The sequence below is a fragment of the Abramis brama genome, assembly GCF_963993115.1.
Source record: "Abramis brama genome assembly, chromosome: 2".
NCBI classification, from domain to species: domain Eukaryota; kingdom Metazoa; phylum Chordata; class Actinopteri; order Cypriniformes; family Leuciscidae; genus Abramis; species Abramis brama.
In genome coordinates, this window is record NC_139964.1 from 21,076,813 (window position 1) to 21,099,333 (window position 22,521).

A 22,521-nucleotide genomic window follows, 5' to 3' on the forward strand; every position below is an offset into this window, starting at 1 on the left:
TCTACCTATACGATGAGTGATTTATCAAATGGAACTTGTTTTAAAATCTGTATTCGTAAAAAGACATTCTAGCTTGTTCACATTTTTCTGCTAGGCCTAGCGTTTTAAATACTAGCTTTTGTATTTTAAAGGACTGTATCATTTTATTACAGTTAAAGTTATTTTATTATGGATCGTGGGAAAAATTCCCGCGGTCACATGACCTGTCCGGAGGTGGGAGGGAGGGGGTAGAAAGGGGCGTGACAAGCGCTGGAATATTCCCACGGTCTGTGGGAGTGGTCTACCTGTGGCTACTGGGCAGATGTCACAGAGGTCAGTCTAACTTTTGGGATGTAACCGTGTGGACGTGTTTCATTGAGTTCCTCACAAGACTTTGTAACTTTTGGAAATAAAATCTCTAAACCTATGGATCCGGATATACCCTTAATGTTGGATAAACCTTTGGTCTTGGATATACCTTTTGGATAAATCTTTCGTGCTTTGGATATACCTTTTGGATACACAGTGGATATACATTTGATGTGGAATATACCTTTGGATATACCTTTTGGCTCTCTTTCAACAAACGAATTTACAAAAACGTAAGGCTATTTTTTAGATACTGTGATTTTTAACATGGTGTGGTTTTAATATGTGTTTGAGACACTTTTAAAGATATTTTATGTTAAATGTAGCATTTTACAAATACTGTGTGGATGGATACATTTACTTTTCTGTAAATTATTGATTTTAACATCTTAAAATAGCTAACTCATTTTTAATAACTCTTTTAGAGAAAAATGCAATTTTAACTTATTTCATTAATGTTTTAAAAGTGATGGACAAAAATATACACTTTTAAAGATACTTTATGTAAAATGTAACGTTTTATAAATAATGTGTGAAAGTTAAATGATTATGGATCAACATTTTTAAAAAATTATCTTTTTGTAATGAAAAAACTCTTAACTTGTTATATTTTTCTGTAAATGACTGAACATTGATTTTCAATGTTTTAACATTTATGTTTTAACATAAAATGTTGTTTTAGATGTTTTAATACTATGTTATAACACATTTAGATATCTTTAAGAAAATATAATTTAAACTTTAAACAATGTTTCATACACCTTTAAACAATGAATGTACAACTTTTCTTCAAATGTATTAGAAAATAGATCTATTTGCTCGGTATAATTTTAATACATGTTGTTTTAGATGTTTTAATGTGGATCGTGGGAAAATTTCCCACGGTTTATGTTTTAACATAAAATGTTGTTTTAGATGTTTTAATACTAATAGATTTTGATAGGTTTAAGATAATGTTTTAACATTTTACAATGTATGAACACTAAAGACGTGTATTTTAACTTTATACAACGTTTATACATCTTTAAACACAATGTTATTGTGAAAGTACAGCTTTTTCTTTAAATGTATGTTAGAAAATAGAACTATTTGCTTTTTCGGATTTTGTCATTTTTGGAGTTAAAAGCTCCAAGCCTTTGGAGATGGATAATAAGAGTTATGGTTCTCCTTTCAACAACAACAAAACGGAAATATAAATACGTAGGTCGGCTTTTAATACTTGTTTTTAATATTATGATGTGTTTGAGACACTTTTTTAAAGATATTTTATGTAAAATGTAAAATTTTACAAATAATGCGTAAAAGATAAATGCTTACGGGTCAACATTTTTTAAAAATGATCTTTTTGTAATGAAAAAACTCTCTTAACTGTAAATGACTGAACATTGATTTTTCAATGTTTTAACATTTTAAAATGTTGTTTTAGATGTTTTGATACTGACACATTTTGATAGCTTTAAGATAATGTTTTAACATCTTGAAATGACACTAATTCATTTTTAAAAGTGATTAATGTACATCTGTCTTCTTTAATAAAAACACTGATCTCATCTCTGACTGTTTATTGTACATTTCTTTAAAAAGTTTTAATATACACTGTTTAGAACTACTGAGCGTGGGAATTTTCCCACGCTTCAGATGTTCAACCCATAAGGAGGTGTGGCGTAAGTCCGATTTTCCTACGGTCACATGACATGTCCAGAAGTGGGAGGAGCAAGCGTGGGAAAATTATCACGGTCACGTGGTCTGCCCGGAGGTGGGTGGGTGGGTGGTAGAAGGGGGCGGGGCAAGCGTGGGAATATTCCCACGGTCAAAAAGGGGGCGTGGCTTAAGGGCAATAAATCACTCAAAGTGACAGAAGCCGCCCTATATTCTCTCTTATGTAAGTAAACTGACACTTCAGTTCAGCGATCTACAATCTAACAGTATAGCAAGTAATATTTATGTTTGACTGTCATTCACTTTTCAAATCCTTATGAGATCTTTATGAATCTCCTGTGTGATACACAAATAACTTCTTTATTTTCATACATTTTATAAATCAAAAATATATTTTAAGTTTATTTAAGATATAGACTCTGAATAAATCTGAATCTTGAGTCTTTTGAATCAGTGCCTAATGAAAAACACAAATGCAAATTCAGTGCGGGAGATTAATAAAGATCTCATAAGCATATGAAGAGTAACAGCAGTCAAATTCAGATTTCCAGTAAATGACCTGCAAAAACCCGTTGTGTAAATTCAACCTTTGGTAAACTGGCAGCCACTCTGTTGATCTTTGAGAGGTTGAAAGAATTATTGACCAGTATATAGCCATGGATATATATCAAATATGTACATTTCAGCACGACACATGTGTTTTTGTGTAAATGAGGTTTAAATGTTCCAAAGCAGTGATGGACTGGCCATCCGTCCAGTGTGTTTCCCAGCTCTTCTTCGGCCTGAGACGCTAGTAATAGACTCCAGCAACCCTACAGGACAGGCAGTTTGGAGAATGGAGGGATGTTTCAAAGCTCTTCATTCATATTGTAGTTGTAAATAAATAGAACATGAGTTAAGAGATACCGAATAACCCTGACATTACTTCTATCTTGGGACAATATAGGCTATTGCACATTAGGACACACACTGGATGTAATATAAGTTGTATGTATGTTATATTTTTATTAATAAATAAATAAATATATATATAAATATAACTTTATATAAATTAAAATATAGAAAACATATATTGTTTGGTAGGGGTGTGACGAGATCTCGTGCTACGAGATCTCGCGAGATTAAAACGCGACGAGATTTCTCGTCGAGGTAAAACTTTGTCTCGTGAGTTGTTGTGATGTCAGCGTGATGGAGCATGAGGGTGAAATTAGTATTGAAGATGCCCCTGCCACTTTTAAATCATTTGTGTGCCGGGCCAATCACACACACACTCCGCGCACACACTCACTGTCCCTCGCTCACTCACTCACTCACTCGCGCACACACACACACTCACTGTTGCTCGCACTCTCACTCACTCGCGCACACTCACTCTCGCTCACACTCAACCCGTCGTGGAGGACCGTTAAAATTAAACATGCTAGTCTTTCTGTAGTGATGTCCTGAAGCATCGCAGACGCGTAGGTTCCCAGATAGCAATTACATTTGGGCCACATGTGGGTATTATCTGGCACATATGGCCTAGATGTGGCATGGCTGAACAGATATGGGCCAAATCGTAGCCATATTTGTTTTGCCATAACTTTAAAATCTGCGGGAAATGCTGTCTTGGTTCACAACTTATTTTGAGGTATATGGCCCAGATAACAACGAACACATGAGGACCATATGTGGTTGAGCTATGGCACACAGTGAGAAACACCGACTTGTGGTAAACATTTGGCTTATACGTGGAAAAACACAGGAATCCTGAAATCAAGTGCGGCAAACATCCGCCGTTCCACACCTCAGGTTGCTCTGCATCTTCCCTCCTATTGGTGGAGAGACTACGGCGCGAGTTTTTTTTTTTTTTACTACGGCGCGAGTTTGACTGAGACGCTGGGCAGCTGACGCCATTTACTCTGCTTTCCTCACGACTGTGTACATTCAGGTTAGGTAAGTGATGTTTTGGCATTTTAAAGTCATATAAATGAAATATGCAGCATTATTTGTCAATATTGCATGTTATTATGCGTTTAGTTATTCGTTCCATCGAGGAAGGGGTTGAACTAGCTAATATTTTCCTCAGTTTACTGCTATAACTTACAATAAAGTTTAATGTAACTTAACCGTTAACTTCGGCTATAGCAGTTCGCTGGTTTGTCGTTTTAAATTAAGATGTTTTTGTTTATAAATCAACAGCTCACTGTCGTACACAATAAAATAGTATACCGTAGTTTGTCATTGTGTAGTAGCCTATTTGTGAATTAACGTGCAGGTGACGCGGTCCAATGTCGGTGTTACTGTTTGTCAAAAAACCTAAATCCTAATTTGTGTTCACAATCATTCAACTAATCATAATAATATAAAAATGCCAAGAATAAACACATTAATATGTGTGCATTATTGTATGTATCTTTATTTAACTCTGAAATGATATTCAACCAAGACTTTTTCTCATGACTTTTCCCTCTTTAAAATTAAAGTTTTAATGTTAACGTTAGGCTATAATTAGTGTCAAGTCACAATACCAAAATTATGACTTTCGATACAAAACCTGAACATTAACATGAACTAATAATGAACTGCACTTCTACTGCATTTATTAATATGTGTTAATGTTAATTTCAACATTTACTAACACATTCAATATAAAAAAATTGTACTTGTTAACTTTAGTATGCACTGTGAACTAACATGAACAAACAATGAATTGCTGTATTTCTGTTAACTATCAATTAATTGAGCAGCCATTCACTGCCATTATAAAGCTTGGAAGAGGCAGGACATTTTTATAATTACTCTGATTTCTAACGATAGAGATTATATACCATGCTATGGTATACTGTCATACCGCCCAGCCCTAATGTGCGGTATGGGTGGGGCAATGACAATAATTTCCATATTAAAATAGAAAATATGGTTTCAGATGGAGTAAGTAATAGTTTATAGTTCATTTTTTAATATAAAAGCACTTTCATTTTAGGGTGGTCTATTTAAATGCATATTTCAACCACTTACACAATGTTTTTTTTTCCTATCAGATTACCTGTCTGGGTCTGGTTGGTGGCTTTGACCTGAATAACACCGTGTGGAGAGTGCTGAAAGCCACTTTTACAACTGCTGCAGCACGTTATGAATTGGAGAGAAGTCAATGGGAAGATTGGTGTCCAACGCCTGGTCGTAAAGGAAGTTGTCATTGGTGAGACCTTTTTTAGAAGTCACTTTTATTTGTATAGCACTTTGCACAATACACAACTTTTCAAAACCGCTTTAGAACATTGTATTTTTATTTCTGTTATCTCAGTATAGGGCTTATTCGCAAACACCGGAAGTAGCTTGCCGCGGCCATATTGTTGACATGACATCTGACTCCTGCCGCTAGCCGCACGCAGATTTGAGTTGAGGAGAGCAGTAGCAGCTAGCCTAATGGCTTCATCTCGTCGATATAAAGATAAGATCAGCTTGATTGGTCTGGACCCATATCAAATAGACCCAATAGCTTTAAGTAAAGATCCGTCCTTATTGCCATCCGTAACTTATCCGGATATTTATAACTATCTCGTGCATACAGTATCCGCATACACTTCACAGGAGCTGAAAGCCTTCAAGTCACTCGAATCATACAACTACTTCATCTCTGGCAAAGTCGGCAACCTACTTACTTTTGTTTCACCAACGACATCGTCAAACATTGTCGTGATCGCAGAGGTATGTAAATGTTTATTTTTATGTGATGCTTAACGTTAACTTACTTGCATAAGTTAACCTGATGGTGATTTATAGCTAACGTTAGCATACCAGCACGGGGTTGCATCAGCTGTGTGTGATTTCTATCTTAACAGTTAACTAACTTACTACTTAGTTTGTAACTACATTAGCAACTATAAATATTTATTTACTACAGTAAATGTGGTCTCTACTGGATTGCTGACGTGCAAAACAACATGCAGTGAATAAAAAAGTCTGTTTAAGATTAGTGAGTATAATTTTATGATGTACACAGACAGACCATATTTGTTACTCAGAGTAATGTTGTAACTTATCTCCGTGGTGCAACATTCTATTTTAGTAAAGCATAAATCACAACTTGGTAATCATTTACGTTGTAATTAAGATACCTTTGAACCTACACACAGCTGGTGCAACAGGCTGCAGAATAACATTTGAAGCTATTGTGTTTGTTGTCATTATACTTTCTTTCTGTTCCTTGTTCAGAATCAGATATTATACCACAATATCTGAAAACCTTTTGAAACTGTGTTTTGTGAAAATAATAACCTAGGCATGTGAATGTTTGAAACTTTGAACTCCCAATTTGCCATTAAATAAGAATAAAAGCTGTCATATACACAATTACAAAATTAATGTCATGCATGTAACTTGTCTGAAATCTTGAATGCAATTCTGTGTTTTTGTGTTTTCATAGGTTCAACACAGTCAGAAGTTATCTGCCCCACCTCTGCGCCCATGGGTTACTGCCCAGAAGGATGGCATTATCTTGGCTGCACACTGCACCTGCATGGCGGGATTAGGTGAGACATGTAGCCACGTTGGAGCGGTTCTTTTTGCTATCAAGGCAGCGGTTTTGCTTCGTGAGTCCCAAACTGTGACAGAAAAACCTGCATATTGGTTACTTCCAGGCGGACAACAAAAGGAAAAGTACCTTGAAGTAGAAAACATTGACTTTCACTCAAAAGCTACAATCAAACACAGACTGGACACAACACTTTCAGAAGGGAAACCATTACAATACAAGGACAAACAGAAACTACCTGATGTGTCAGAACCAACAGATGCTGAGGTTGCTACTTTCCTGGGAGAGCTGCATGCTACAGGTGATAAACCAGTCTTGCTGTCTGTCATAAAAGACTATGCCGAGTTTTATGCTCCAGTGTCGAACACCGATACTGGCCAACCCCTGACTGAGCTATTCGATGAACAGTGCATTTCTATGACAAGCAAACAGTTAGCCTTACACTGTAGTACCATTGCAGTTGACATTTCTCAAAGGCAAGCTGACGCAATAGAACAGCAGACAAGAGAACAGTCTAAAAGTAAAGCCTGGTATAGATTTAGGGCTGGCAGAATTACAGCCTCACGCATGAAATCTGCTTGTTCCACACCACCTGAGAATCCATCAAAAAGCCTGATCAAAAATATTTGTTACCCTCTAAGTGCAGGCTTTACAAGTAAAGCAACAACTTGGGGGTGTGATCATGAGCAACAGGCACTAACTTGTTATCGTCAGCAAATGCATTCACACACCAATTTCCGATGTGACACCTCTGGTTTTGTAATAAATCCAGAACTGCCTCACATAGGTGCTACACCAGATGGCATAGTACATTGCGACTGCTGTGGTGATGGTGTAGTGGAGGTTAAATGTCCATTTTGTGCACATGATAGCGTAAGCCTCAAAGAATGTGTTGATAGTAGATTCTGTTTGGAGGAATCTAATGGAAAATTACAGCTCAAACATTCACATTCCTACTATTTTCAGGTCCAGACACAAATGCTTGTATGCAATAAGGAGTTTGCTGATTTTGTTGTATGGTCAGAAAATGATGTACACATAGAGAGGATAGAACCAGATATTGAACTCTGGGAAGTAATCAAGTCGAAATCTATGGATCTTTTTTCCAAAGCCCTTCTCCCAGAGCTTGTGGGCAAACTTTTCTCAAGGCCATGTCCATCAGCAATGCCGACTGACACAGCTAATGTGACTGAAGTGAATCCCTCTGAAAGCAGAGAAAAACCTATCCCACTAGACATCATCTGTGTGTGCAAGCAACCATACAAAGTTCGTGACCGTGTGGTGCGTTGTCACAGTGAGGACTGCCTTCATGTATGGTTCCATCTCTCATGTATGAACATGAAACGTATGCCTAATAAGGGGAGCGAATGGTACTGTTTGGTGTGTAGAGCTGGAGTGTGATGGTAAAGTATTACATATGAAATGAGAATACTGATGTAACAAGTTTTTATTTGTATTTACAGTTCATTGTGTTTTGTCATTCTATACAGAATATGAAATTTATAATGTACCATTTATAATGACTGCCTTAAATGTAAAATGTAAACTATTTAAATAGCTTTGTCTTTGTTAAATCCTGAACCTGACTTTTGTGATTTAAGATGTTCATGTAACATGTTTTTATTATAATTTGTATTTACAGATTGTGTTTTGTCATTCTATACAGAATGCCCAAATGAAAGATTAGCTATTAAAATAACTTTGTCTTATTCCATACTGAACCTGACTTTTGTGATTTTAAGGTAACTAGTTTTTATTATAATTAGTATTTACAGATTGTGTTTTGTCATTCTATACAAAATATGAAATTCAGTACCATTTCTAATGATAACTTTGTCTTATTTCATACTGAACCTGACTTTTGTGATTAAGATGTTAACACTATACATGGTGTATTAAAGGAATAGTTTAAAATTCGGTCATCATATACTCACACTCAAGTTGTTTCAAACCTGTATGAATTTCTTTCTTCTGCTGAACACAAAGGACGATATTCATACAGGTTTGAAACAACTTGAGGGTGAGTATATGATGACAGAATTTTAAAGTGAACTATCCATTTAACAACCCGTTTTACTCCACACATCTAATCAAAGGGTACAACTGAGGAGCACATGTTGGTAAGGCAACAACACACTGTAGTTATCTTATCAATAACTGCTATCTCAGATCCTGATGTCACCAGATAGGAGATGGGTATCTTCTCTGACAGTATCCCATACTTATTGCGCAACAATCCTATCACTCTTTCTACATGTATGCGGACATGTGCAATTTTGCGGGTGGCCTCAACTTCAAGAGCAGACAACTGTAGCTTTCCTCGAGTATAACTTGGTGTTACAACTTTTGCACATTTTAACCCTACACACTCTTGTATATTAAAACCTCTGTCTGCCAATATGAAATCACCGGGGTTAAGTAGCTCGAGTAAGCCTGAGTTTTCTGTGACGTGTTTATCTGTAGTACGCCCCCCCCATGCCTTAGAGAGGAAAGAGATGGATCCCTGAGGTGTAATGCCTATAAGGTATTTGATAGTATTATGGTGTTTGTATGAAGACCAAGTGAGACTGCGTGCTGTCAAACTTGAAGGCCTCTCTATAAAAATTTCAAAACAATCAATTATCACCGTCACTCTTGACCCAAAATGTTGTTGGAAGGTTATTGGCATAGACTTAAAAAGCTCGTCTCTCCTCGGCCAAAAGATAAACTTCTTAAGTTTTACATACAAAACATGTATGACAGAAACAAAGGTTTTGGACACAGTAGACTGTGAAATGCCAAATCTGTAAGCAAGATCCTGTTCTGGGAAGTTGTGGCGGAGTCTCATCAGTACCAACACAAGTTTTTGAAACTTGGTTAGTGACGTTTTAATGCTGTCAGTAAGGGAGCCTTCAATGAAATTAAAGAGAACCATTAATGTAGCAAAACTGGGTAAACCTGTATAAAATCTGACTTTTTTCTCATCATCTCTGAGTGTGTCGATGCTTATTTTTTCTGTAGCTAGCTGACATTTCAAAGTAATATTATCAGTAAGCAATCTCTGGTGATCAGCTTTTATTTTGGAGCACACTTCAGATGTGCACGTATCTTCCTCAACAGTCTCAAAATCCTCTACAACCTCACTGTAAGCCTCTGTAGTGTTCATCCCTGGGCTTTCTTGTTCCTGTGCAACACTCCCTGAACTTGATGCCTGTGTTCTTCGCTGCTGCACCCTATTGTACCTGGCCATTAGACATTCTTTTCTGGGTCTCTTTTCTGGGATGTCTGTTGCTCTCTCAGCCTTTCCTGTCTGACCTGTCTCTCCTGCCAGCTTCAAGGATGGGGCCCAATCAGGATGAGTGCTGTCATGAAGATATGATGGCTTTCCTAAATGAAATACAAGTCAGGGCTCCAGGGTAACTTTTACTAGGAGCACTGTAACAAAATAACACTGTATCATACAAGCACTAATTCCCTACCAAGTATCAATGCCAGACCTATATGTTCATAGCAGGTGACCTACACTAACTGCAAATTACTGCATGATACTTATGTCTGGTCATGCCTGGAAACTCTCAGTGTAGCTGCTATATAATGTTAGCTGCTAAACTGTTTTGGGGATCTAGCTAACTTAAGCCCACGAAGGACATCATATTAATACAAATTTATTAATTTATTAATAATAATATATCTGTATTTAATACTAATTAATACTAGTATTATTAATACTAATATATCTGTATATAATGTATTTGTACTAATTTAATAATCATCTCAATTTATGGCAGCTTCCTCTATTTGAAAGATCAGTTTCAGCCACTGTTTACACTCACAGCTTACACTTACAGCTGTGACAAATTGATGGGAACAACAGACTTTGCTGTAAGGCATATATCCCTAACATTACCTGTGGCAAAATGATGAGAACAGACTTTGCTGTGGGCAGTTGGCTGAAAGTTTAGCCTATTTATTCTAGCTAGCCACAAGTCTCTCCTGCGCTGGCTCAACTCCTCTGTCTCCTTCCCTTCAAATTTTCTTACAGTTGGAATTGCATGAAAACTCACTCCTGGGTTCTTATTACTGCTGTTAGAACAGCCGTGTATTACACAACACACCATCGCGCCGGTAAAAAATAAATAAATACAGCGATAATACCGACGACGCTTTGCTTCTCAATTGACAGACTGACAGTTGCCGTGGTTACTGTGTCAACAAAATGGCCGCCGCGAACATTCATGACGTAGATCGAATAAGCCCTATCGAACCAAACAACTTTTTTTTGTCATTACCTGATCACATCCGTGGCTCATTTAAGTGACTGCATTTTTTATTTAGAAGTTTTATGTTTTGTTTTTAAAGAAAGTTATTTTTTATATATTGCGAATCATATCGTTTCAATTATACATTTTAAAGCTGTAATCACAATATAAGATTATCATTCTGTCAAAGTCTCATACCAGCGCATGCCTACAACTATCTGTATTTAGTTCATTATCACTGTGTATTTAAAAGGTTAGTTTACCCAAAAATGAAAATTCTGTCAGTAATTACTCACCCATGTTGTTCCAACCCCCGTAAGACCTTCGTTCATCTTCGGAACACAAATTAAAATTTATATGATGAAATCTGAGAGCTGCCTCACTCCTCCATAGGCTTCTCTGTTATTGAAACTTGCCAGCCCAGAAAGTTAGTAAAGACATTGTTAAAATAGTCCAAGAATACAATGGCTGAACCTTAAGTTTATCAAGTGTCGAAAATAAATTATTTATTTAAAAATTTTCTTATGGGTTTTTTGTGCGCAAAATAAGCTAAAATAAAGACTTTATTCAACGTAGTGTAACAGCACAGCGCTTCTGTGTTGTACGTCAGAACGTAGGCTCACGATTGGCCAGCATCCCACACATGACCAGCGTCGGCCAATAGTGAGTCTATGCTCTGACGTACAACCCAGAAGTTGGAAAAACTTGAGGGTAATTACAGATAGAATTTTCATTTTTGGGTGAACTAACCCTTTATGTTCCTCCTTGCATTCAGTACTTGGCCCATTATTGTTTGTGTGTTTCTGCTTCCAAATTGTCTCGCATTCATTGCAGATTATCTTGAGTTTATTTTGTGTTAGTAAAAACACTTATTTTAGACTCTGTTTTTGGACTATAACATGACATTAATGCTATCTGTGTTGGTGTGTTTTTACATTAGAGTGTGCATGTCTTTTTTTTTAAAAAGAAGCAGAATGCATGCAGTGCTGTAAATTTTAACCGGTTGTTGGTGCAAAAGTATTCTAAAAATTGAAATAATTTGTCATAAGGAATTACGGTATAATTCTTGCCCACATATTGAAAAATACAATTTGCAATTCCTTTTGAAAATTTACTGGAAAAAAACTTTCATACACTGGTAATTCAGAGGTGTTTAATTTGTTAATAATTGCAATTAAAATATTAAAGGATATTTACATTAACGATTTTTTTCTTCATTCTACTGCAGCTCTATCTTCCAGGTTGTATTGCTGCTAACATTATTTAAATTCTTCTTTATTGCAGGTGCAGTCAGGCAGAATCCCCTTACTGGAAAAGGTCAACACATTGCCGATGCCGACCCTCATTGGAGACTTCTCTGCACATCAACACACTTCTCATCAACAACTCTTTACCTTTCAAGTTTGCTTTAACTTTCTCAATTTCTCTTTAAAGTTCTCTTTACCAACTGTGATTTATTTGTATTACTCTCATTAGACTAATTAAACATAACATTAATACACGCTTTGATCGAGTGTTTTGAACTTTGGTGTAAAAAATTAGCTTTGAATGCTATTTATATTATTAATTTGTATTCTTAAATGTTTTCAACTGAATTCTACTTAAAATAAGTACAACTGAGTAGCTGTAATTATGTATTCTTAAATGTTTTCAACTGAATACTACTGTAATTATTAAATTCAACTCTGTTGCTGTAATTATATTTATTTTGATAAATGTTTTCAACTGAATACTACTGTAATTATTATTCAACTTTTGCTGTAATTATATTTATTTTTATGAAATGTTTTCAACTGAATACTACTGTAATTAAGTACAACACTTTAGCTGTAATTATTTAAATGCTTGTCAAAATAAATAGTTTTGAGTACATTTGTTGTTGAGTGTTTAATTTACCTGTGAGTTAATAAGACTTTAAATACTGTCAGCTGCATGTGGGCCACATAAGGGCCGTTAGATTTTAACAGAACTCAACCATACTAAAGTTGCATACCAGGCCCACATATGGGCCACATGAAATTGTAGTATTTGGCTCATGCTTGGTGGAGTTATGGCAGTCCTTTGGTTCAGTTCTGGCAAAGGAGATGTGGGCCATATCTGGGCCGGCAAACACAAACTAATCTGGGCCACAGCTCAGCTGTTTATCTGGCCCACATCTTTGCCAAAGGTAATTTGCTGACTGGGTTGTCGCCCACTATGACACACTATACGAAATGAAACGATCGAATCTTGCGTCCCGACGCCCGTTGTCCTTTACGAATCTCCACGAAACGGATCGTGCCAAAATCGCGCTAAAATAGTGTAATCTGAACCAGGCAGGTAATAAACATTTGACCTATCGCGCAAAGAACCTATTAAAGCACTAAGACATGGGAACAGTATAGCTAACGTTCACATATCACAAGTCATATCGACATCGCAATATTAAACAATGTTATCGCACATCGCAGCTTTTCCTCATATCGTGCAGCCCTAGTTACTGCCCAAATGTCTCAACTGCTGCCAGAAATCGTCGACATGCTTATATTCTTGAAAAAGAACATGACCATAATCTTAGTCTGTTCTGTGTAGTTAATTTATCTCTTTTTCATGCTTGAAGAAATTTTTTTTTTCTGTTTGAACTTGTAGTTTTGAGAGAGCAGTAGGCTACTTTGATTATGGATACACACTTACTGTTTGCATTTAAAGTGTTATTTCAGTTATTTATATTAATTTTATTTATAGCCTACTGTTTTATTTTTTTTATGTTCGATTTGTGGAAAGGAGTTAGATTTCTCATGTGAAATCGTACAGGGGAGAAGCCAGACGGTAGAGTTTATAGCAAAACATTTTGCAGTGTTTGCATGTCCTTTACTGCATAGAATTCATTAAAATAGAAGTAAAATAACATTCATTACAAGTTGATTTTCAGTTGAATAAAAGACTATTTTCCATTCATATATTTCATCATTGAGGATTTCTTAAAAATTGTGTAAAAATCTCGTCTTGTCTCGTTCTCGTGAACCCAATCTCGTGTCTCGTCTCGTCTCGTGGAGTAAGCGTCTCGTCACACCCCTACTTATTATGCATTCAAAACCCTTTACAAATGATTATGACATTCCTGGATCTCATTCTGTATAATCACAGGGCTATTATATTCAAAAATATAAAAATTAATAACACCTCACAAAGACTGGATACTGATTTAAGATGATGATTATGTTGTTATCATCAATAACAAACCAACATCACCTGAAAGCGTTGTCTTTTGGCTTTTCCTGCCATAACAAATGTGTCTTACAAACACAGGTACAGCAGCCAGAGAAAATATGTGTCTAAAAGTCAAGGGTCACAAACTAAAGCAAACACTCCATGACGAAATAATAGAACATCAACATCCCTCTATTAATTCTCAATAAGAATTTCTGTAGACGTCTGACAGAAATAAAGTCAGTCTGGTTAGTAATAAGTGAAGCTGGTAATGCTGTTTGTGGAGTTGTTTAATCCTCCTCTGCTGAGATCTTCACAGATTTAATGTCTTCTTTTCCCTTCAGTTGATTTCATCTAAGACTATGGCTGAAGTCAGTTGTACAGGTAGTTCTTGTGTTTCTACTCATCTCTTTTTCTGTTCTCTTCTTTCTTTCAGTGATTCTGCTTGTTAACAGGCTTATTAAGGCTCAGATGATTCCATATTTAATATACACAGACTTTGTGGCTCAGATAAGGTCCAGTTCTGGTTTATTTCTTTGCTCTTGGCTGACATGTGGCATTACTATGGCCTGCTTGTGGCCCAGATCTGGCAAACAGGAGTGAGCCGCCCATAGGCCGTCATTCCACGCTGCATGTGGGCCAGATCCGCATTCCACAAGTGCCAGATGTGGGCCGGAACTGGGCCGAAACAATGTTGCTATCTGGGATAGCATACAGCTATCCAACATGTTTAGAGATAACATTTTTTTCACCATCTACGATATTTTTCGATAAAAAACTTCGATAACAAATATGATACTTAACTTAATTCTGATTAAGAATTGAAGGTTGACTTCCGGTTATGGCGGCCATGTAGGAAGACGTGTTTTTTTGCTGCTCCGCTGCTAAGTTCGCAAAAAAAGCTCTCCTGCTCACTTACAGTTTCAAATAGAAGAAGATTTTGAGGTGTGATGCCTAGCTCGGTAAAGTCACAAAAGAGGAAAGGTGGGACAACCAGACAGCCGAGCCTGTTTGACTGTAATCTTCGTGACGAAGCATCCAAGGCTAACCAGGCCATGACTACACAAACTGACAATGAAAATGAACCAGCAGGCACCAAAGCTGATCAAATACTGGCAAAATTAGGCTCAATGGAAACAGGGTTCACCTCTAGGCTTGATAGTTTGGCAGCAACTCTACAAGATGTGAAAAAGGAGATTAGTGACTGGGACGTGCTTACAGCTGTCTACTTTTATTTATTTTTTATTTTTTTTGCAAAACATACAGAGATGACACGTTTATGACATACAACTTTGTATACAATATACAAAATGTATTTACAATATGTTCAATGTCATAAGAATACTAAAAAGAACAATGAGCTGAAGACTAAACTAAATAAATAAATAAAAAAAGAGAGAGAAAAAGAACATGAGGGAAAGACATTAATCTATACATCAGTTACATTGTACACATTTTGTCATGTTATGTTAAAATAAGTTTGATAAGAAATGTTAGAATGCAGCTAGGGTCCAAATATGAGACGGCAAGTTTTAAAGTTGAGACACTCACACACAGATATAACGCATATTTTAAAAACTTTGTTGTATAAAATGTATATTTATTTGCAACAGTTATGTTAACAGCAATAATACTATATTTCTGGTAATATTTATTTGCAACAGTTATGTTAACAGCAATAATACTATATTTTCTGGTAAGACAGCTATTCAGCTGATGGACACGTGCTGCGTTGTCATGGGAACATCCCAGGTGAAAATAATGAGGAAATTACGTTGTCTTTCGTTGTTCCCTTCATCAACATAATGGCACACAAGTGCCCCGCTCCCTTCAAAGTGCCCAATTCAAGGGCTCTGCCGTCTTCCCTTTTAAGAGAGTAGGGCATAGGTAAAGCTCACGAGCAATAAGCAGGGTTGCCAGGTTCCCGCAAGGTTTTCCAGCCCAAAACCTCGTCAAAAACCGCGAGAATGCACAAAAAACCGCCCAATTTTTTTTGTGGCTTGTTTTTCGTTTAAACGCATTGAAATCACTAACAAGCTTTAAAATTACCCATTTTTCGACTTAGCCTATCCGATTTTAGAAACAATATTCAATCAAATGAACGCAAAAGTAGGCTGTACCTCAGTCAGACTATTCTATTATGTTACGGAAAATAATGCGATCAACTTAGGCTATCAATGAGTCTGTTTATTGTCAATAAAAGTCGCTTGGAAGCATTCAGTAACATAAAAACATTGAGTGGATATATGGACATAAAAAATAACCCACTTTAACATTTCAATTATTTCAAATGGCAACATGAAACATGCATATAAGGGCTGGGAGAAAAAAATCGATTCACCTAACGTTAGGTAGGCTATATCGCAATTTTTTTTTTAACGATTTTAAAATCTTTTTTTTTTTATTACAGAATATTACAGATATTAATTCAAATTAAATTGCTTTATTTTTGCCCTTGCTATAGATGAGGTTGACAGAAGTTATCCACTTTCATTTCAAAAACGTTTCTGGATGAAATGTGTCATTATAGAGCTGCACGATTCATCTTTAAAAGACTGTGATCTCGATTCAAACACCCACGCGATCTTATTCCATTTCATCTGTCTATTAAACCTTTGACAAAATCATATCGCAACATTCAAATCTGTGTTGGCGCTGCCGCTGACCCAGAGAGAGTTGTCATGAAACCGCAATGTCAGTCAGCTAGCTAAGTAACTTTGAAAACCCCGCGGCGCGATCTAGTGTGTTGTTGTTTTAGGGGCAGGCGCATGCATCACTGAAGGTAGTGGGAAGGAGTGTCTGTTGTGAGGTTAGGGGGCACGTAGTGTGGGTGTGTGTGTGTGAGTGAGTGAGTGAGACTGCTGCCTGCTGAACACTGGGTCGCAGGAAGAAGGATCTGAAGTGCCGGTGTTTCGGAAATAAAAACCTGCCGAACTGATCCGAAACCAGCCCAATTTTTATCCACCCGCCCAAACCCATTTTTGCCCGACAAATAGATTGCAAAACCGCCCAATCTTGCAACCCTGGCAATAAGCACATCCCAGCCGTCCGTCCGTCACTTATTGGGTTCCCCGGAAACATTTCCGCTGTGTTCTGTCCTATTTGCAGCGCGTTTCTGTATTTGTTTGTGTTGTGAACTTTTGCTGCGCGTTTCTGTATTTGGTTGTGTTGTGAGTATTTGGAGCACACATGTGTTGTGAAACTGATGAAGATGTTTTCTTAATTTGCGGGTGTTTTTCTATTTGCATGTGTTTTCTTCAGTTGCAGCGCGTTGAGCTCTCTCGGCCACCGTAGGTATGTGATTTGTTGTAGGCAGGACACAAATAACCATGACAAGCCCATTTTCAATTTATTTTATTATTTTATTTCACTTAATGACTGACACGTAATTATTTTGTACTAAAGTTTGAAGCTATATATTTACAAAAGTTTATTATATAGCATGACTGTGTACTTCTATTCAACAGTGATTATAAGATGTCACATTATTATGAGACAAATTAAGATGTTACTGTCATACAACAAGCCGAGTGTTAATCGAAGTGAGCAGGAGTTATAAGTTAATACTTGTTAGAGTGTAGCAGCAGCAGTAGTAATTGGAGTAGGTTGGAACAAGAGAGTGGTTTGACTGATCCTCACTGGTGTGGACCGGTCTTAGCAATAATGGGAGACGTATACCCTCAAATACCCTCTTGAGTGGGGGAGGGGAGAGGGGGGTTATGCTAGTTCAGAGTGTTGGATGTTTGTTCTAACATCCCAATTTGTTATGCCTATAAACAAGGATAGTTTTACATTGCAAAGCAACCTGGTAAATTTATTTTTTTTGTCTCAAGAAGTGAATCTTAATTTTATTTCATGGAACTGCAGAGGTCTGCAACGTCTTCAAAAGATAAAACAGGTTATGAATAAACTGAAAGAAATGAATGCTAAAATTGTACTGTTGCAAGAAACTCATCTCATTGATGATAGTATAAGGGTGAGAAGGAGGTGGAAGGGCACTGTGTATGCGGCATCGTTTACATCTCAAGCTAGAGGGGTTATGACACTAATTCATGAGTCGGTTCCATTTAAAATAAAACATATTATTAAAGATAAAAGAGGAAGATTTCTAATACTTCAAGGATCTTTGTTATCAGAAATGCTAAATATAACAAATGTTTATGGTCCTAATGTGGATGATAGCAATTTTTATAATGACCTATTTCTTACTCTCTCAACACTTCCAGGACTTCATATGATAGCCGGGGATTTTAATTGTACATTAAACCCAGAAATAGACAGATCAACTGGGGTTGATAATTCACATAACAACTGTAGGGCTACAATCCATAGGTTTATGAGAGATTTAAATTTATTAGATATATGGAGAGAGAGAAACCCGAATATTAGAGCTTATTCCTGTCATTCGGGTACCTTTAAGACATACTCTAGAATAGACTTCTTTCTTGTTTCTTCAGAATTGCAATCTAAAATTATGATAATATTGTGATCTCAGATCATGCACCATGCTGTTTGGTCTGTAGGGATGATAAATTATTAAGAGATCCACCCAGATGGCATTTCCAACATAAATGGTTACAAGATGAAGACTTGGTGAAATATTTAGGAAAACAGATAGATGAGTACTTTCAAATTAATACTACACAAACTACTGCATGCGTTAAATGGGAAGCTTTCAAGGCTTTCTTGAGAGGGAATATCATCAGTTATACAGGTTCTAAATCAAAAAAGACACAGGAAACTAGATTACAGTTGGAAAATAGGATAAGAGCCCTTCAAACGAAAGTAAATAATTCAAAAAATATTAGTAATTCACAATTAGAGAAATAATTATTATTATTGAGAGCTGAATATGATAAGCAGTCTGCTTTTAGAGCTGCCTCAAGTCTTCCACGCTTAAAACAGACATTTTACGAGAAAGGTGATAGGGCTGGCAAATTGTTGGCATGGCAAATAAAACAGCTTGAAACGAAATCGCCAATCACATCAATAATATCAAATGGGCCGACACTGTTGGATCCAATAGAAATTAATAATGCGTTTAAGGGCTATTATGAAGAATTGTATAAAGCACAAGCAACAATTAAACTTGACAATATAAGCATCTTTCTAAATAAAATAGATATTCCCATTATTTCGGAGGATGATAGAGTTAATTTAAATTCAAAATTTACAACAGAAGAAATTGGACAAGCCACTGATAGCATGAAATCTGGAAAAAGAGCAGGGCCTGATGGCATTCCTATATAAGAAATTTAAGAATAAACTTTTGGTACCTATATTGGACATGTTTGAAGAAATCTTTCAATCGAATTTTCTTCCTCCTTCATTAAATACAGCCTTGATTACTCTCCTGCCTAAGCCAGGAAACCTTTAGATAAATGTGAGAATCTAAGACCCATTAGTCTTTTGAATTCAGATTTGAAAATCATTTCTAAATTATTAGCAAAACGACTACAAAAAACTCTCCCTTATGTAATAAATCAAGATCAAAATGGATTCGTCACGGGAAGACAGGGCTTCCATAATGTACGGAGATTATTAAATATTGTTCATTGTAAAAAGGATGCGCCAAATACAGCTCTTCTATCATTGGATGCCGAAAAGGCCTTTGATAGGGTTGAATGGCCATACCTTTTCCGGGTATTAGAAAAATTTGGATGTGGAAACAATTTTATTAAATGGGTAAACATAGGATTTCTCTGTTCGCAGATGATGTGATCTTATTTATTTCGAATTGTTGTAAAGTTTTCTTTGTTCGAAGCAGAGACCAGTGAGACAGTTGGGATCGCGTTCAACAGAAGTTATTCTTTATTGAGAACTCCTCTGTACGCGGCTGTAGAAACGTCCAACATGATCTAATCTAATACAGTATGCATTGTAGTTATATACATTCCAAGGGGGGGGGATTACATAGAGGTGGAGACTCTGGACAAAGCATGTAAATGAAGTAGGAACACACCCTACTCTGAGTCCAATTGAATCAGCATAACTATTCACATGCTGATACTGGCAAGGAACTCCAATTCCAAGAGCCATCCCATAGCCATTAAAGACAAAAGGTGAAAGTCAATCAACCTAACGATTCAACGTCTGGGCTCCGAAAGGTGAGAATCAAGTGATCTGACTCATTTAAAACACAATAGAGAAAACCGGTCTGGCAGGAATGGAGACTCTTGCTGGAGACTCAATAATCACCTGAAATCAGTCTACTAAACTTAATCAGTTTATATACTATTGCAGTGGAAAAAATAAATTAAACATTTAATAAAAATGTAATCCAACACTTCCCCCTTTGAGAGTTCTAATAACTCTCACAAAAATACAAATTTATACACTTAAAAGTTAATTCTTGTAACTTGTGTAAGTTACAGGCACGTATAACTTATTCTGTGTTGTGTCCTTGATTTACATGAGTGTCATAGTTCTTCTCGAAACCATAACTGTTGACACCTGCGACGCAGGGTGTAAAATGTCATATAAACTACATGATTACACAGAAAACCATGTAGCATAAGAGTGGAAGTCTTGAAAGTCCATGGCGCCTGAATAGCTGTGAAGTCTGTTTCCTGTAGAGTCCATTTGTCACGTAGAGTCGCTCTGATGACTCGTCCCTCATGAGGTTTGTTCATGGAAATCTGAGGTGATGTTTTATACCAGGATGCTGCTTGTGAAGACATCATGGCATACACACATACCTGTAACACAATAAAACAAAGAAACGGCAGACCAGCAGTATTCATGCATGGACTTCATTCTTCCATAAGTCGCACATGTTCTGTGTTGATTTTCTGTAATTGCATGTTGACACAGAAACGAACATGCGATTAGGGTCCGTGAATTTTCTGCGTTGTGTATTTTTCATTTTCTCTTGTGATAGTTCGTTCAGCAGTGGGTCTGGTTGTCTTCTTGAGGTTGGGGCTTCATACGCAGATGAGACAGTCGTTGCATATGGATCTCGAAAAAGACATCAAGTTTTATCTGCACACTGTAAGACAGAAAACAGAAAAACAGAGAGCAGTATTTGTCCAAACACTAGGGTTGTAGCAGTATTCAGAGTCTGCTGTTGTTGTTTCATTCTTTCCCTATTTCTTAATTTATTTGACACCTATGGACCAGTGAGGTAAGGATGGACTAAATGGGGAAAGGCCTATGAGGTTGTCTTCACCCTGGATTGGCCCCCGACGCCTGTTGCGTCAGTTCTTTCCAGGGCACCTCACTTGTCCGTGTCCTATTCTGTCCCTGTGTTGTGTACACACTGTACAGTGTGTGAGAAAATTGGCACATTTCCATTCTCCAGTGAAACATCAGTCCTACTAGACATCATTAACAGAGGATGGTTGTCTGACTGCAATATTCTATGGCATAACATTTAAGGCTGTGAGTTTTCTGAATGTCCCCCAAACAAAGGCTGTGACAGTCACTTTCCTTTTGTTCTATTAAACAAAAATAAGTCTTTCATCTTTGTTGTGAGTTACTGGGGAAATTAAGCACTCACAGCCTAAATGGTTAACACCGTATCAAGTTGCCCCACGAGTTTAACGAGGAGGGGAGAGGCTGCTTCAGAATATCAAGCAGGCTAAGCAGAAGCTGAGTAACCTTATTTACATCTTTAAAGTTCTTTTTGCTTTTCCTACACTCATTTCCAAAATGTCCGTGCTTGCCACAGTAAGAACAACTGGCTTCTCTAGGACTTTTGCGTTTCTTTGGCTTCTCTGAGTTGACCTTAATGGATGCTGCTGCAATTCTTACTCTCTCTTTGACATCAGAATTTCTTTCCCAAATAGCTAAACTTTCTAGGTTACTTCTGAGAGTTCTTTTAGCCCACGTAATATCTAGGAATGGCAAGGCTGTTCTGTACTCAGCTACAAGACCATCTGCCCAAATTCGGATTAGAGCTCCTTTGTCAGCTAACACACTTTCGGAATCATCCACTATTCCACTGTACGTTACCGCTACCTGACAGAACCTCTCAGTATATTCACTCACAGTTTCTTCTTTCTCTTGTACACAGCTAGTAACTCTCGACCAATCGATTTTGGGTCCTAAGATATTCTTTAGGATTTTCAAAACACCTTCTCTCAAATCGCCTTTACTGACATGTTGCAGTTCGGAAGTAACAGCAGACTCAAAATTGTTGAATTCAGATTCAGTTAGAATTTGTGACATCAGCTGTGTGACTTCCGGCAACGACATGTCGTAAAGATGCATTTTGCTGAACAATGCTCTTCTAAATTCAGAAAAATTTGTACGTGCTGAGGGTAAACTCTGGGAGAGTCTATCTATATCCTTAGGACCTAAAGATGTTTTGGCAACCGTTTGTATTTGGACAACAGAAGAGTTCGGAGTAACACTTTCAGTTCCCTGAGATCTTCTCCTAGCCCCACAAACCTGCACTGAATCTACAGGCTGATCAGTTACTGATTGGATGGCTACATTTGTTTCAACGAAAGCTTTTAAGTCAGGATAATTGTTATCAGGCTGACTAACTTCTTCCACATCAGTTTTTTCTGCATCTTTGTTGCAGTTTACTTTCTTAGTCAACGAAGATATTCTAGCATGGAGCTCTTT

General features: G+C 36.9%; 1 protein-coding gene and 1 long non-coding RNA gene across 2 annotated transcripts; both read left to right on the plus strand.

Annotated features, from left to right (window-relative positions):
• The first annotated feature begins 3,481 nt into the window (after nucleotides 1-3,481).
• Nucleotides 3,482-12,953, plus strand: LOC311077861. The gene is made up of 3 exons (XR_014605013.1): nucleotides 3,482-3,942; nucleotides 5,031-5,188; nucleotides 12,046-12,953. It is a non-coding gene; the product is annotated as an uncharacterized lncRNA (long non-coding RNA).
• LOC311077838 (uncharacterized protein) lies at nucleotides 5,294-8,237 on the plus strand. Its single transcript, XM_084106479.1, has 2 exons — nucleotides 5,294-5,697; nucleotides 6,416-8,237. Exons 1-2 carry the CDS (start codon nucleotides 5,416-5,418, stop codon nucleotides 7,922-7,924), a joined length of 1,791 nt encoding a protein of 596 aa, XP_083962605.1. The 5' UTR covers nucleotides 5,294-5,415; the 3' UTR covers nucleotides 7,925-8,237.
• Nucleotides 12,954-22,521: the final 9,568 nt, after the last annotated feature.

Coding starts and splice junctions, on each gene's coding strand:
- LOC311077838 (XM_084106479.1), top strand. CDS start 5,416: ATGGCTTCATCTCGTCGATATAAAGATAAGATCAGCTTGATTGGTCTG. Junction 5,698..6,415: donor ACATTGTCGTGATCGCAGAG/GTATGTAAATGT, acceptor GTGTTTTCATAG/GTTCAACACAGTCAGAAGTT.